Source organism: Muscardinus avellanarius, assembly GCF_963383645.1.
Source record: "Muscardinus avellanarius genome assembly, chromosome: 9".
NCBI classification, from domain to species: Eukaryota; Metazoa; Chordata; class Mammalia; order Rodentia; family Gliridae; genus Muscardinus; species Muscardinus avellanarius.
In genome coordinates, this window is record NC_137795.1 from 72178603 (window position 1) to 72197122 (window position 18520).

An 18520-nucleotide genomic window follows, 5' to 3' on the forward strand; every position below is an offset into this window, starting at 1 on the left:
AGCAAATTCTGTCCTTAATATATTCCCAGGTTAATAGAGATTTGCCAACTTATTTTTGCCCCTTTTCTTATAGAATGATCAAGTTGTTTAAATTTCAAAGAGAGTGGTTCAACATTTTGCTAGATTATAAGCTAACAGAAAGGATGCTTAATATATTAAAATGCTTTAGAGGCATTTTTAAAAAAGGAAATCATAACCAACTCTCCTATTTTTTCAGTTTACTGAAACTGAACATTCTTTGTTTGGTATTATTCAGGCTTTTAATATATTTGGGACATGCTCATTTTAGGATATAGGTTGTGTGATGAACAGATTAAATGAATGAAATGTAACTTTCTTATAACTTTGTTCCTTACCTTCTTCCAGTAATCAACTTTAACTTAGGAAGAAAGTCAAACTGTGAACCAAAACATTAAAATATGTCCTCAAGGATTACTGAATAGCTTTTAGAAAAGAATAATAATAAAACACATTTTCACCAAATTATTGCAGAGTAACTTTATAGTTGTTCAGTTATGACCTTTGATTCTTAAATTAGGATCCTTAGTTCTGTAAGTGCTTACAGTAATGAATGTGAATACCTTCTATTCATATTAAAGTGATTTTTGTTTAATTTTAATAGGCATTTTATGTACACATTTAAGAATAACAGATAAGCACAAAGTGCAGTGAATTTTAAGTGAAAGGCAATTATTAATAGATAAATCTAAGTCTTGGCTAAACTGCTAGAAAAGTTATGCTTATTGCAGCCATTCCTTCTATAACTACTGTCATTCTATACATGTTCTTTATCCTTCAATCATGTGTCTGTGGTTGAGATTGCAGAATTCTTTTAGTAATATTTTAAGATGGTACTGTTTATATATTTTATTTCTCAAGTGAGAATTTTATAGCAACATCATGTTTTTTCTCCTTGTAGATGGGTTCACATTGTTTGTGCTCTGTATGTTCCTGGGGTAGCCTTCGGAGACATTGACAAATTGCGACCCGTAACACTAACAGAAATGAATTATTCTAAATATGGTGCCAAGGTGAGACAATGTGTTTTTAATTGTGTAAGTGAGAAAATTTTTTTCTTGTTAGTTTACATGGCTTTTTATTTATGTCATAGTTGATTACAGAAGTGCTTATTAGTAACCTTGCTATTTGTTAAAGCCTTAGGAATAAATAATTTATTATTGAGAGTAGTTTTCACAAAAAGCTGTCTTCCATGTATTCTTAATTTAGAATAATCTGTGGGGTAACATGATAATTGATACTACTGCTGTTTCATTGGCACACAACACATGGTCTAGTACATAAGGTAAAGGGTTGTTTATGATCAGGTGGATCAAATATAATCCTATTTTTACCCCAGGGTATTGTACCTCTGAGCTGTATGCTCAGCCTAATATTAGTTTTTAATTTGAAACAGGGTCTCACTAAGTTGCTGAGGGCCTTGGTAAGTTGCAGAGGCTGGCCATGAACCTGAGATCCTCCCACATATGGGATCACAGGTATGTGCCAACACTTTATAATCCTAATTTATGATTTTACTTTTGAAGTGGAATTTATCAAAATTGTGAAAAAGAATATAGAATATAGGATGTACCTTTTTAAAATAAGTAAATAAATAAATAAATCTAAGTAAAATCTTAGATTTTAAGAACTTCTTTTAGTTTTATGACTGTATAACCTGCTTATCAAATGACTCTCAGCCTTGATAGTTTATAAATTGGGTTTTATTTACTTGATAGTTTTATTTATAATCCTAGAGCCCAGTGTCATTAAGCTTTAGGATTGTAGATGATTAAAAATCCACACTTATTAACTTAAACTTAGGTATATAATTACCACAAGCATCCTAGAAACATTAGGACTAACCAGTTACTAGTACATTTTCTTTTCCTTATGGTCTATGGGGAAGTTGAGAAGGAAGACATTTGAATAGCATCAATAACAAATTTCAGGTAGAGCAAGGAGCTGTTTTAGTTCTTTTAGGCTGCTATAACGAAATGCTTTTGACTGGGTAATTTGTAAACACTTCTTCAGTTTTCAAGGCTGGAGAATCCAATGTCCATGTGCCAGCAGATTTGGAGTCTGGTGAGGGCTGTGCTCTGCTTCAAAGATTGTGCCTTATTGTTGCATCCTCATGTGGTAGAAGGCACAACCACTTCTATAAAAGAGCTATTGCTGTGCCTGTCAGGAGAGCCCTTTTAGGACTTACTTCTCAAAAGTCCCTACCTCTTAACATTACCATCACATTGGGTACTATATTCCTACATACTAATTTTGAGGGGTTACTAATGTTGACTCATAGCGGGACTTATAAATTGTTACATTTTTGAAAACTTTGAGAATGAAAATTCAGAAATTTGACAGTTTCTGATATTATATCTGGACTATCCTCTTTGGACTCCAAGCATTTTTTAGCAGTCCTCCCTCCCTAGTCTCCATCCCCACTCCTGTTTTAATTCTTGTACTTTATTTTTGGGAACTGGGATAATTTAGTAATTTTGGCTGCCATCCAGAACAAAAGCTTCAAACCCTTAACTTAATATTCCTCAGGAACTTTGACACTCTTATGTTATGTAACTTCTGATGCATTTAAGTTATAGCTTAATAAAACAAAACTTTTTGTCTAGATTGTTCGATTAGCAAGCATTTGTACATACTATTCAGTTCACCCTTATTACAAAAGAAACTTTTTGATACCAGCTTTCAAATTCAAAAGCACAGAGCCAAGATGAGACTAAGTAATTTTCAGTAATTACATATTTTACCATAAATAGAAATCTAGGAGCAATAAAAAAGCCTCAACACCAGGCATGGTGGCCCACGCTTGTAATCCCTGTGCTTGGGAGGCGGAGACAGGAGGATTGTGCAGGTTTGAAGCCAGCTTCGCTGGCTTAAGAGACCCTGTTTCCAAATAAAAAAATATAAAATAGGTCTGAGAGTATAGCCCAGAGGTATAAGGGTTTCAAGGAACCCTAGTACCACCAAAAAAAAAAAAAAAAAAAAAAAAATCCTCAGAAAAGAGTAAAGATTATTTCTTATTTGACACTACTTCCCATGCAAATTAACATTTCAAATAAACTCAATTAGTTTGATCTTTCATTTCTTTTCATGGTGCTAAGAATTGAACTTGAGAGCATTCTGCCTGAGAGGTACATCTTTTTGAAATTTTATTTTAAGACAGGGACTCACTAAGCTTCCCAGGTGAACCTCATGATCTAATTTTCCTGCCTTAGTCTCTAGAGTAGCTGGGAATACAGATGTGCACCACCTCAACCAGCCTATATATCTTTTTATATGGAGAGAGAATAAATGTTTTTTGAGTGAATATTCCAGGGGTCCTTTAGGACATCCCAAATTTAGTTTAAGGTAAAAATAACTTGATTTAGAATTTGATTTTTTGAGAAGTTTTAAATGTCAAAAGCTTTAAAATATTTGATTAAATAGTATCACAGGTCACTCTGAAGCAATACTTATTTATGCAAAGAGACTGCAGAATTTTATTATTATTTTTTTTTGGGTGGTACTGGGGGTGGAACCCAGGGGCTTTCTACCTCCGGGTTATACTCCCAGACCTTTTTTATATATATTTTTGGAAACATGGTCTCACTAAGTTGCTGAGAGCCTCACTAAATAGCTGAGGCTGGTTTTGAACCTGTGCGATCCTCCTGTCTCAGCCTCCCAAGCACGGGAATTACAAGCGTGTGCCACCATGCCCAGCTGAGACTGCAGATTTTTATAGGCAGATACAGAAAATGACATAGTTGTAGGAAAAACTTAGTTCTTTTAATAGAGGCCTCAATTCTCTTAAGTAGTCAAAGACATGTTAAAAGATAATATATGCAGGAAATTATATAGAAATGAAACTCAAAATTTGTTTTTTTTCATAGGTCAATTCGATGAAAGGTAAAATAATTTCACAGTTTCTTATTATTAAGTACAGACTAGTACTCCAAGAAAATGTTATTGCTTTAATAGAGAAAACCAAATTCTAGAAAAGATAATATATACAGGAAATTATGTAGAAACGAAACTCAAAATTTGTTTTTTTCGTAGGTCAATTTGATGAAAGGTAAAATCATTTCACAATTTCTTATTAAGTACAGACTAGTACTCCAAGAGAATGTTATTGCTTTAATAGAGAAAACCAAATTCTAGCTTAGTATCCACCATTGTACATTTGATATTATATTTTATATTAATGCTTGATTTGAAAAAATACTTAAGATTTGCAGGGCGTGGTGGTGCACACTTGTAATCCCCGTGCTTGGGAGACATGAGGATTGTGAAGGTTCGAAGCCAGCCTTGCTGGCTTAAGAGACCCTGTTTCCAAATAAAATATAAAATGGGTCTGGGAGTGTAGCCTGGAGGTAGAAGGGTTCCATCTCCGCTACCACCAAAAAACAAAAACAAAAACAAAAACAAAAAAACCTTAGGATTTTCTTTAAAATTTAGTGAGCTTGATCGCATATAAAATTTTTTTCCAAGATTTTTTTTTTAAAAAGATTATAGAACTTTATATCCATTCAATTTTAATCCTACTTTTACCTATTTTTCTCTGTGGAATAGTCATTACACTTGAAGACAAAAGTTAATTTCTTTAAACGTATTCTTTAAAAAACACATCCTTCATACCATGTAGCATTACATACTTGAAACATTTTTTCTCTCATATCTATTTTAATTATCAAAGACTTATTAGAATTCATAATGCTTCATAACTTTAATTTCTAGTAAAATCTAGGAAGTAAGCAATTGTGTACTCCCTGTCACACACCAACATTCTCTATTTCACAATTTCTAGAAGCATGTGCTTTTTTATTTTTATTTTTTGGTGGTATTGGGAATGGATCCCAGGGGCATTCTACCTCTGAGCAACATCCCCATTCCTATTTTATATTTTTTATTTTGAAACAGGGTTTCACTGAGTTGCAAAGAGCCTCACTATGAAGCTGAGGCTGTCCACCAACTGTGATCCTCCTGTCTCAGCCTTCCAAATGCTGGAATTACAAGTGTGCACCACCATATCCAGTAGCATATGCTTTTTTATATGAAGTTTTTCAATGCAGTATAGCCCATGTTTACTAACAGACCTAAATAGTTTCATTGTAATAAGGAGTTCAAAGTGGATAAAATATGTCCAGCAATGTTTTAGTATTTTACCTTTTTTCTTCTGTTTGTCTGTTATACTGGGATTGAACCCTAGGGTGTTGTACCTTCAAGCTGCACTACTGGCTCTATTTTTTATTTTTTTATTTAGAAACAGAATCTCATTAATTTGTGGGAGGGCCCAAGTAGCTGAGGCTGGCTGTGAACCTGCAGTCCTTCTGTCTCAACCTCCTAAGTACTGAGATTATAAGCAAGCATATGGTTTTGTGTCTTATCTTATTTGGAAATGATGTAGATATTTGGTGACTATCTATCCTTTAACTCAGTGAAGCTCCAAGGTTGTAAATTGCCTAAGAGATTTGGGGAGCTACTTTTAAGTAGACAGATGACAACATCAAACATTCAAGTTGTTTTTCTCTTAGCTATTTTTGCAGGCAGTTTTCAGAAAAACAGGTATCCTGAAATGTTAAATACATGTGTTATTTATTTTCTTGATATACTTGAATTTACTAATAGTTGTTAAAAGACTCTTACCTTTTGTATTTTGTAAGGAGAGGCAATTATTTTCTTTGCAGGCTGTGTGTGTGTGTGTGTGTGTGTGTGTGTGTGTGTGTGTGCACACGTGTGTTACTGGGGATTTGCCCCAGTAACATTCTATGAGCTATATCTCCAGCCCTGTTTATTTTTTATTTTGAAATGGTCTCACTAAATTGCTGAGGCTGGCTATGAACCTGTGATCCTCGTGTCTCAGTCTCACAGGTTACAGGATTGTAAACATGAGTCACCATGTCCAACTGAGAAGCAATTCTTTTTGGTGGTACTGGGGCTGGAACTAGGGGCATTTTACCTCTGAGTGACACTCCCAGTCCTATTATTTTTTATTTTGTAACAGATCTCACCAAGTTGCAAAGGGCTTCACTAAATAGCTAAGGCAGTCCATGGTGATCCTCTTGTTTCAGCCTCCCCGAATGCTGGGATTACAAGCATGCAACATCATGCCTGGCTTGAGAAGCAATTTTTGATTCATTTAATCTTTTGTTTTTTTGACAATTGTGTTTGAACCCAGGGGCAATTGACCTCTATGTTACATCCCTACCTCCTCCCCCCCTTTATTTTGAAACAAGGTCTTCCTGTCTCAGTCTTCCAAGTACTGGGATCATAGGTGTGCACTACCACGTGGAAACCATTTAATCTTTTAGATGCTTTCTCATGCCACTCAAAAACAACATCCTGTTGCCTTTGAAGCTTTTTGGATCATTACTTTGCTAATGCATCTTGCAAGTGAATAATTTTTTCAGTATTATAATTATAAAGTTGTTTTTAGTTAAAAAAGCACGTACCTTTCCAAATATACATAGGCTCTTTAATTTTTGTACATAAAGTTAGTTGGTTTCTAAAATTTAAAATTTCAGACTCTTCAGATTTAGAAGAACCCACTTTGAGAAGATTCTTGCCTGAGACCTCTAATTTGAATCCAGTACAATTATATATTGGATTCAGTCTGATTCTGGCTCCAGCTGGGATAAAGAAATTTTTAAAAGCCAGAGCCCCAGAATACATTTTTAGAGCTTGAGTCCAGAGGGACTCACTCACAACCTAATAGCAAACTAGAGCAGGGAACATGCTGTTCTGGTCTTCACCTGGCTGCTCTTTGTCCTGAGTATGGCAAGAGGTCTCATTTGGTTCTCACTTTTGACAGAACTGTTAAATACTTAAAAAAAAATAAGTTTTAACAAAATTGTTTTAGCTTTAAAATATTTATGACTCAGGCAGCATCGAGAACTGGAAGAGGTTCAGAGAGCTCTGCTTTAGCAGTGTGAGCTTCAGGCTGAATGTGGTTGTAAAACAGCCATGTAATTGTCTGCTATGTGTTTTGCCAGTATATGTATGGGACCTGGTGGAAAGTCCTAAGTTATGTGACTAATGGGTAGTGGGCTGTTTGTGATTGGCTGAAGCTCATTTTATTCATTTTAAAATTCTTAATACTTACAAGATTTTTCTCAAATTAACTTTCAATTTGCTTGTGTGAGGATTTAGGGTACAGAAACTACCCCAAGCTAATAGACTCTTGCTTATTTTGTCTTAATGAAGTATCATTGGTTAATGGAAGTGAAAATTAGGTCCTTTTTGGTTTATCTGTAAAATCAAATACAGTGTTGTTCCCTTCTATACTCAGAGTCTTGTTCTTGTTTTTATTCCTTGCTAATATCTAAACTGTAAATGTGTAAACTGTAAATATCTTGTAATATCTAAACTCAGTAGGTAGTCATTAATTATTGTTATATTGAATAACAGTTTTAGTCTCTAATGAAACTTTTTGTTTTTCTTTTTACATATTTTCTCTCATACTGAATATAAATGTTTTGATTAGAATAGATGAACTAAACACTTGTTTGTCTACTGGCAGTTTCATGGTTTAGCATGTTTGTCTTTTATGAAGATTTCTGTTAGAACAGTTTATATTTTGAGAATCCCCCTGTTCCCCATTAAGGAAATTAAAAGGATAAAATATAAAATAAACTTTGATGGGAGGAATGTGGATAATTTAGCAGTTTATAATTTTTATAGTTTTTCTTTTTCATATGGAAAGAATGTAACTAATTCGATGCATTGTGTGTTACCATCAATTTCACCATAGTGTTTATCTAAAATTACTTTTAGAGTGGGGCCTGGTGGTGCACGCTTGTTATCCCAGCACTTAGGATGCTGAGGAAGAGGATTTCACGTTCTAGGCCAGCCTTAGCAACTTAGTGAGACCTGTTTCAAAATAAAAATAAAATAGGGCCGGAGTGTAGCTCAGAGATAGAATACCCCTGAGTTCAATACTTAGTAGCACAAACAAATAATTTAACTAAATCAACTTTTAGTTCCTTTAAAGGAATTTAAAAATGCATAATTTGTTTGACTGCAATGCCTAGTTTTTGGTCATAGTCACTTATTTGTTTTGTTTTGCAAGCAGTATTATATTATGAATCAGTATAGCCTAATGGTAGGCTAATTTAAAGTAAGATTGTACTGGCTTTAATTTGCTCCCATTTTGTTATTTTGGGTAGGTCTCATGACTCAGTTCCACCTCAATTTTCTCATGTATAAACTGGAAACATTATAACTCACTCTTCAACATAGTGTAGTTGTACAGGTAAAGTACTTAGAATTGTCTGGCACAGTGCTTAGCACATACTAAGTGCTTATAATATTGTTATTATTATTGTTATTATTATATATCAGTTTAATTTTGGCTTTTCGGACCTATATAGGGAATTATTACTTTTTTAAAATATACTTTTATTGATGCATTGTAAACATACATCATATTGAGGTTTAGTGTGATAGAAATATATATACATGTAGCACTCAGTACATTTCCCTTCATGCAAACTCTTGGCTTGCTTATAGTTATTTGTATTTTAACTCTGTGTTTAATATTTGTATTTCTTTTAGCACTTTGAATATTAGTATATGATTTATATCATTCTTTGTTTTAGAAATATTTTTGCTATGAGACTATTCCTGTTATTCACTTACAGGAGTGTAGCTTTTGTGAAGACACTCGCTTTGCTAGAACTGGAGTTTGCATTAGCTGTGATGCAGGGATGTGCAGAGCGTATTTTCATGTGACTTGTGCCCAGAAGGAAGGTCTGCTTTCAGAAGCAGCAGCAGAAGAGGTCAGTTTATTTAACTTGTTGTTGGTGAATATGTTCATAAGACTTCTATGACTCTGTTATGACATATAACAGACAAAAGCATAAAATAAACTTTAAAATTTATTCTTAAAATCATTGCTCAGATCACTGATCTAAAATTTTAAGAGTAGGCACGCCAGACCCCTGGAGAAACCGGGGCCCTGTCGCAAGGCCATGGGTCCCGGGCGAGGGTCAGGCGGGGCACGCTGGACCCCTGGAAGAGCCGGGGCCCAGGTCACAGGACTCTGGGCCCCAGGCGGAGTCCTGCGGAACACGCTGGACCCCTGGGGAAACCGGGCCTGGGTCGCAGTGCTACTGAGCGCCTGATCCCACAACCTCCTCAAACCACACATACTGTCTTCTCTTATTAAAAAATAAAAAGGAACAGGAAAAGAAAAAGAAAAAAGAAAATATCGGAGAGGGGTCAAGAAGGTCGTGGCGGATGCCAGGATACTGGAGATGCAGACAAAACTTATCCAAATGAACTGGAAGTTTTGGAAAAATTTCCCGCGAAGGAGGACTGCTTCTTCTCTACATTCTAAAGAATCTTGGATATCACCTGTAAGGAGAGAGTTTAGCGGAGACCTAGGAGAAAGGTGGTGTTGAAAGTGGTCTCTGTGATGGCGGTGGAGACTTGTATTCAGGAGAAGCAGAAATTGGATCCTACCAAACTTTTTTTTTGGAGAAATTATACCAAATGTCGAATGCTACCGGCACGCATGCTTAGGAACACTGGACAACATTCAGAGTGGAAAAAGAGCTTGGGAAAGATTTGAAATGGTGGAGGCAGTGGCAATGGCAGTGGCCAGTACTCAGGGGAGGCAGAGATCTGATGCATTACACCTGGAACCTTTGAAGTAATTACCCCAGAGGCAGAATGCTACTACCACGTACCCTCGAGAACGTTTTATTTTTTGGTTTGAATAGGGTCTTGCTAAGTTAACCCATGCTGGACTTGAACCTGCAATCCTCCTGTCTCAGCCTCCCAAGTATGACAGGTGTTTACAGAGTGTGGCTGAGGTTAGCTTTTCACAGTAATACTCTGTTAAAATGAAACTCATGGTTATTTGTACATGGTTGTACATTTATACATTGGGATTCACGAAGTGTAATAGCATTTTTAAAAATAATTTCATTAGTGGGTTGTAATTATACATTATAGGAAGATTTATCACTTGGTGTGTTTCCCTCCACATCCCATGTGGACCTTCTCTCCTTCCTCCCTGTACATGTTGATGATACTGGTACTTGACTTTCATGTATGAACATAATGTTACTCGCTCTGTTTTGTTCCTCAATTCTCTTTTTCCTTTCTCCACCTCCTCCCTCCATTCTCTTTCAGTATTTTGCTGGTTTTACTCCTTACTTATCAGAAGTACGTTTTATTTCTTATTTTCTCTAGCTTCCACATATGAGAAGGAACATACAACCTTTGACTGAGACTGCCCGATCTCACTTAGCATAATATTCTCTAGTTCTATTAATTTTCCTGAGAACGACCTGAGTTTTTTGTGTGTTCTTATGGCTGAGTAAAACTCTACTCTGTGTGCATACCACATTTTTTTGGTTATTCATTATATTTTAATACTTTTATTAGATATACCACATTTATCTGATAATCTGTTGACAGACACCAGGTTGGTTTTGTAATTTGGCTATGTTCAGTTGTGCTGCAATAGATAGCCATGTTTCACTATATTATTCTGATATTAATTATTTTGGACAGGTATGGAGAAATGGTATAGCTGGGTCATATGGTAGTTCCATTCCTTTTATTACTGATCTCCATAGTGGTTGTATGAATCATGTTTGGTTGTACATGGTTATATATTCATACACTGGAATTTATGCAATGTAATGACATTTTTAAATTTAGAAACATTTTAAGGTTGGAGGTATAACTTAGTGAGAGAACTTACACTGAAGTCCTGGGTTCTATCTCCAGCACCGAGATTAAAAAAACAAAAATGATTATTTTAGTTTAAAGTAATATATTGCTTGTGAACATATCTTGCGTTGTTTTAATTTTATACACACTTTAGCTTTTCTAGGTAGTTTTTTTTTTAAGACTTGTTTATAGTCAGGGGTGGTGGCAAATGCTTGTAATTCTATTACTTGGATACCGAGATAGGAGGATCACAGGTTCATGGCCAGACTCAGGAAATTTGTGAGGCCCTCCACAATTTACCTCCACAACTTAGTGAGACCTGAGACCTTGTTTAAAAAAAAAAAAATTAGGGCTGTGGGAATAGCTCAGAGATGAATGCCCCTGAGTAACACACACACACACACACACACACACACACACACACACACACACACACACACCAAAAAAATAGAGACTTGTTTATCAAGTTTGATTTCTTACATTCTGTGGTAATTTTATACATGGCACTAAAACAAAGTTTGAAAACAATAGAATAAACACCTTATTTCATCCAGTGACCTTGTATACCTTATCATATTTTTATGATTTTTTTATAGTCCTTTGCTTTGTTGTTTTATCACATTAGTGAAGATCCATTTAAAGTTTCTATTCTTCTTGATCCACTTTATAAATACTCAAGATGATGATGATGATGATGATGATGATGATGATTTTGGTGGTACTGGGGGTAGAACCAGAGGCTTTCTACCTCCAGGCTATACTTCCAGACCTATTTTATATTTTATTTGGAAACAGGGTCTCACTAAGTTGCTGAGAGCCTCACTAAGTAGCTGAGGTTGGCTTCGAACCTATGCGATCCTCCTGTCTCCGCCTCCCAAGTGTGGGGATTACAAATGTGTGCCACCACACCTGGCTAAATACTCCAGATTATTTTAGAAGCATAATCTAGCCATGTTATGTTGTGATACACAAAATGTTTTATCAAAAGGTATTGAAACCTTGCTTTGACATATAATCTTGCATAGCACATTAAGGAATTTTCTGAATGTCTGGCATTGTCTAATTTTTTTTTTTACTTTTTATTCCTCATTCCAGTTTTAATTTTCACCTCCCCAGCACAGATGTACACACATATCCACCATAATTCTTACTTACTTTTAAAAATTAATAATTGAATGTTAATAATTAAAGTTGTATCTATAAGCTACTTAATTCTTTTTAATAGGTTTTAAGTAATAAGTAATAACCTTTAGGATAAATATAAGTCAGTTCTACCCCATTTTTAATAATGAGATCTTTTTATTTTAGAATGACTTTGTGAGTTTATATAAGTGTAGCCCTGGAGAACATTATGTTAAGTGAGATCAGCCAAGCACAGAAGAAAAAGGTACATATGTTTCCTCTAATATACCCAAACTAGGAAACACAGAGGATACCAGTGGGATTCCAGATATTGGAGAGGAAATAATCAACAAAGTTTGAATGGAAAGATAGGAGAGGAGGAAGGCTGATCTTGATTAATGAGGGTCTACATCTGAGTATGTGTAAAATTATGAATATGACACGGTTAACCTGGACAACCATTGGTGGGAGGGGGGAAGGGAAAACGGGCGGGGGGGGGGAGAGGGCACCAAATATAGTTTAAATGTATACCATTTATGTTCAATAAAATAATTGTTTAAAAAATAAAATAAAAAAACTAGAATGCCTGCTATAAGGCCTTATTTTTATGTACATTGTAAGCCTCAGTTTTAAAGAATGAATTTGGAATGGCCTAAATTAAGACATATTAAATAATAATTGCAGATAAGTAATTTTTAGATGTATGAAAAGCAGAATATGAGTACTTCCCTAGGTAAGACTGATGGGTAAGGCAAGTTTCAGCTGCAGAATAAATTAATATAGGTTCAATCTTTTTGCTCTAACAGATGCAATTAAAAAGTGAGAGGTAGAAGTGAATGTTTTTAAAGTGTTTTGTAATTATCAAATCATGCATATTTGATGTAAAAGAATTATGTCAGCTTTTAGTAAGCCTAATACCTATACTTTTGTGAAATCTGACACCAAAGGTTAATTTTGCCTTCCAGAATAGAGCCTTGTTTGCCATTACTTAGATTAGTATTTTTTATATAAAAGGGTGAGTATAAATATATTTTAGTTTTATGTAAAAGGTGAATATAAATATAATTTCATGAGGGGTAAGATTGTTATGCTTAAAATTTATAAGAAATATAATTTAAAATACATTGAAATGTTATTATTAAATACATATGCAGTTCATCTTGAAATGAATGGTTTCAGAGAACCATTTTCTGCATATAATATGTTTAAGAATTGATAAAATAGGAGTGATGTGTTGTGGCACAGGCCTGTAATCCCAGTACATGGGAGGCTGAGACAGAAAGATTGCTGGTTCATTGTCAGCCTCAGCAACTTGGTGGGGCATTCAACAACTTAGTGAGATCTTGTTTCAAACTAAAAAATAAAATGACTAGGGATGTAGCTTGAATTCAGTCCCCCAATACCACTTGGGTTCAATCCCTGGTACCATTAAAAAAATTGATAAATAGGGTTACAGATATAGCACAGTGGTAGAGTATTTGTCTATCATACATGATGCCCTGGGTTGGATCCCTAGCAATGGGAAATATTAACGATAAAATACTTCAGCCATAATCAACAGAATAAAAAGGTGCTGCACAGAATGGGAGAAAATATTTTAAGTTATATGTCTGATAAGAGATTATTACCCAGAATATACAGAAAACTCTTTAATACTCAGAATACCTGCTTCAAAAATAGGCAAAGGACTCAAATACACATTTCTACAAAGAAGATATAGAAATAGGCAATATACAAATAAAAAATGCTTGACATCTCTAGTCTTTAGGTAAATGAAAACCACAATGAAATATTACCTCACACCATGGTTTAGATATTGCCAAAAACAAAAACAAAAAATGGGAAGTAAGAAGTGAGGGTATAGAGAAATTAAAACTCGTGGTCATGGTGCCAGAAATGTGACATGGTACAACTGCTGTGGAAGAAAGCAGGGTGGTTCCTTAGGAAATTACAAATAGAATTATCTTGTGATGGCATATATCTAAAAGAATTTAAGACAGAATCTTGAGATTTTGCACACTAATTTTAGCATTATTTATAATAATTATATATACCTGTAATTATTTATAATGCTCATATATAATATACAATATATACCTATAACATATGCAAATATATTTATAATAAGGTGAAACCTATCTTAATGTTTTTCTGTGGCTGAATAAAGAAAATATAGCTTCAAGAAGGAAGGAAAACATACAATATGTCATAACATAGGTGAACCTTGAGGACCTTATGTGAAGCAAAATAAGCCAGTTACAAAAATGCAAAAACTGAGTACTCACATTCATAGAGACATAAAATAGAAGGGTGGTTACTAGGCACTGGAAACAAAGGAATGGAATATTATTGTTTATTGAGCACATAATTTCAGTTTTACAAGAAAAAGTTATAGGGAGGGATGATAGTGATGGTTACAGAATATTTATAAATACATTTAATATCTCTGAACTGTATACTTAAAATGGTTAAAATGATAAATAATTATAACATGTGCATTTTACTATAATAAAAAATTGAAAAATTTACTTCAGCCATAAATGTTAGGGGAAAATGAACAAGTAATGAAGATCATATGGGGAAATATTCTGAGGTAGAATGCCCTGGGTTCCATTCCCAAGTACCACCAAAAAACAAAACAAAAAAAAAAAAAAAAAAGAAGGAAAGAAGAGAAAGGGGTTCCACATTCTTATTCACAGACATTCCCCCAGTGTCCTAAAGACCTCCTACTAGGCCTTCTCTCAAAGTTTCCACCATTTCCCATAGTGCTTAGCTGGGTACCAAGCCTTTTAGACCTGTGCCTTTGAGAGGCATTCTGCATCCAAACTATATAGCAAATGTTGTGCTGAGTGATGACAAACTTTGTTTAAGCGACAGTGAAATTTATATATATATGTATGTATATACACACATATATATTCATATATACATATATATGTATATGTATGTATACATATATGTGTATATATATATATGTGTGTGTGTGTGTATATATATATATATTTTTTTTCTACCTCAGGGCTATACTCCCGGACCTATTTTATATGTTATTTGAAAACAGGGTCTCACTAAGTTGTTGAGAGCTTCACTAAGTAGCTGAGGGTGGCCTCGAACCTTTGTAATCCTCCTCTCTCAGCCTCCCAAGCGCAGAGATTACAAGCATGTGCCACCTGTCCGGCTGAAATTTATATTTAAAAGCAGGCTGATAGTATGTAATGAAATCACTCATTCATTATCATTGAGGACCTGTGTATAAGTGCATGGAACTAAGCTAGGTGTTGGGATAGCAGGGTCTATCTGGAAAGTAGAAACAGCTTTAAAGTACAGTATCCATCTCTGTGGGGATAAATAGTAAAAAAGAAAAATTAAACAGCCAGACCAGGTGATATTAAAAGATGTTGCAAGTGCTGAGTATGAGTAAGAAGTTTTAGAAATTAAAACAAATTCTCTGAAAGGGTGAGAAACTTTAGATGGATTTTTCTCACTTTTTAATAACATGAAAGAGAGCTGTGTTCTCATTTGAAGTGTTAGTTATGTAAAGAGACAAGTGGAATACCTGGATATTTTTATTGCTAGGACCTGGCCTTCTTAATCTGTATTTGTCCCCAGGATGTCCATTCAAGCCATTTAGAAATATTTCACTTAAGCAGGCATGGTGGTGCATCTTATAATACCAGTACTTGGGAGACTGAGACAGGAGGATCTCAGGTTTGCGGCTAGCCTCAGCTACTTAGTGAGGATCTCCACAACTGTTTCAAAATAAAAAATAAAAAATAGGTCTGGGGATGTAGCTTGGAGGCAAAATGCTTCTGGGTTCCATCCCCAGTATCTATCTATCTATCTATCTATCTATCTATCTCTCTCTCTCTCTCTCTCTCTCTCTCTCTCTCTCACACACACACACACACACACACACACACATGTTTTATTTGTGTTGGCTCAACCTACATGTTGGGATACATTGCTTTTTGTAGTATTAGCCTATGTATATATAACTAGCACATATTAATAGATTGTACCTAAGATTATTAAAATCTTCTTAAAAACATTGATTTTTTTTAGAAAAGTATGCAAATATGTCCAAATAATGCACGAAATTTGATTCTAGTAGCTTTAAATCCCCAAGGCATTTTAATTTTTTTTTGTGTGTGTGTGATGTTGGAGAGTTTTGAACATACTAGGAAATTGCTCTACCATTGAATTATACCCCTAAACTCTCACAGCCTTTAAAGAAAGAATAGTTAATTTAATGTTGGTAATTTGAAGTTAATAAATTGGATTAAGTTTGTAAGGTGATAATCTTTATCCTGATGTTTGAAAATCACTTTTGCAATTTATTGTAGAAGTAACCAACATTAGGAAATTCCTCAAGAAGTTTTGTGTTGGGATTATTATGCCTGAGTTAAATGTTGACTTTCCGCCCTTTTTTTGCATAGGATATAGCGGATCCATTTTTTGCTTATTGTAAGCAGCATGCAGATAGGTTAGACAGAAAGTGGAAGAGAAAAAACTACTTGGCCCTTCAATCCTATTGTAAAATGTCTTTGCAAGAGAGAGAGAAACAACTATCACCAGAAGCACAGGTATGGGAGCCAGAAGTTTTTTTTTCTTTTGAGATTATCACGTTCGGATTTTATGTGTGCTTGCCAGTGACATGTGAAGTATATTATGAAATTTGGTTAAATTTCTAACAAGTTGTTTGTGATTAAGGTCAATGGTGAGTAGAATTTGTGGCTGAACACATTACTCTTCAGAGTTGCCATTTTTAATCTAGTTTCATATTGAAAAATGAGGCTGAGAGGAAATCATTCTATCAAAGTAGTATGTTACAGTGTATATTTATGCAAAGAACTGGATCAGTTTGACCATCATTTAATATTTCTAAGGACTTTAAGTAAATCTATAGAGACTTGCAGTTATTGAGAAGGGAAGCTTCGGTTTAACCATATTAATTCCTCACAATTCTGATCATAAATAAGGACAGTATTTACTAGGTGAAGATCTAGTTTAATATAACCTAAGAATCATATATTCTACTTTAAGAATCTTTGAGGCATGTAAATTGTCTTGAGCAGTTAATTCTAGTTATATTTACTATCTCTAAGTCTAGAAGTCAAAATCATGTTTCATGTTTTATTTTATTGAAAATCATGTTTCATTTTATTTTCTTTAAAATTTTTGTTACAACTTAGTGAGGCTCTCTGCAACTTAATAAGACCTTGTTTGAAAATAAAGAATAAAAAATAGTGCTGGGGGGGGGGGTTAGCTCAAAGGTAGAATAGCCCTGGGTTCCATCCCCAGTACCGGAAAAAAAAAATTGTTATATTTCTTTTATAGGCAAGGATCAATGCTCGGCTTCAACAATATCGTGCCAAGGCAGAACTGGCTCGATCCACCAGACCCCAGGCATGGGTTCCAAGGGAAAAACTGCCCAGACCGCTCACTAGCAGTGCCTCAGCTATTCGTAAACTGATGCGGAAGGCAGAACTAATGGGGATCAGTACAGATATCTTTCCAGTGGACAATTCAGATACTAGTTCTAGTGTGGATGGAAGGAGAAAACATAAGCAACCAGCTCTGACTGCTGATTTTGTGAATTATTATTTTGGTCAGTATAGATGATGATATGTGCACTTTTTACTGAGAATAATTTGCTACTGCAAATGTTTGATTTGCTATTAATTTTTAGAAATTAATTAGTCATATTATAGTATAATAATACTAAAATAAAAGCATGTTTATTTTGATAAATTGTAAGTTTTTGTAAAACTCTAGGTTCACTTTTTTTCCAGTGTACTTAAAAATGTTTAAACAGTACAGGTTTTCTTTTTTTAATTTTTTATTGGTACATTGTAGTCATACATCTTAATGGGGTACAAGAGGGTGGAGGCATGCATGCACACATTGTCCAATCAGCCCTTACCCAATTCCTGCCCCATTTCCTCTTCCTCCCTCCTTTCATTGTTTGGCTTAGTGTGATTGACATTGATATGGTTGTTAAAGTACATCTTGTGCATTAGAGATTTATCTCTTCCCCTCTCCCATCCCCTCAGTTAGTTCGTCTTATTTGCTCATCTATAGTATCTCCTTCTTTGTCTAGAGTTCCCAGACCCATTTTCTCTCTAGCTTTCGCATATTAGGGGAGCATCTGATTCCCTATTTTTTTTTGTGACTGACTAATCTCACTTAGCATATGTTCTCCAGTTCCATCCATTTCCCTGTAAATGACATAATTATGGTTTTCTTTATAGCTGAATAGAATCCCATTGTGTACATATCCCACAGTTTTGTAATCCATTCATTTGTTAATGGACAATTTGGCTGGTTCCATAGTTTGGCAATGGTGAATTGTGCAGATATGAACATAGATATGCATGCATTAGTTTGGTAGTTTGGTTTCCATTCTTGACTGTTTCTTTGGCTAGTATCTTTATGTATTTTTCTATCAGTTTTTACTTTCTACTAAAGTAAAATTGAATATTTATTTAGAGAGAAATATGCGCATGATTCAAATTCAGGAAAATATGGCTGAACAAAAGAATATAAAGGATAAATTAGAAAATGAGCAAGAAAAGCTTCATGTGGAATATAATAAGGTAAGTTGGCTACAAAACACACAATGTAATATAATAGTGTTGATAATTTCTTTTGTGATTTGATAACATTTCTAATTATATCTCATTTTGAGATTCTAGAGTGTTAATGTTCTTCTGTCCCTCATTAT

The 18520-nt window shown here is 34.6% G+C and overlaps 1 protein-coding gene across 1 annotated transcript in view; it reads left to right on the forward strand.

Moving 5' to 3' along the window:
• PHF14 (PHD finger protein 14) overlaps window positions 1-18520 on the forward strand; it is a gene marked incomplete at both ends in the record, with an annotated part of 210215 nt that overhangs the window by 44134 nt on the left and 147561 nt on the right. The window contains 5 exons of the mRNA XM_080701123.1: window positions 920-1031; window positions 8631-8768; window positions 16233-16379; window positions 17134-17404; window positions 18286-18392. Of these exons, the coding sequence (XP_080557249.1) occupies window positions 920-1031; window positions 8631-8768; window positions 16233-16379; window positions 17134-17404; window positions 18286-18392 (775 nt within the window). The remainder of the gene's footprint in view (window positions 1-919; window positions 1032-8630; window positions 8769-16232; window positions 16380-17133; window positions 17405-18285; window positions 18393-18520) is intronic.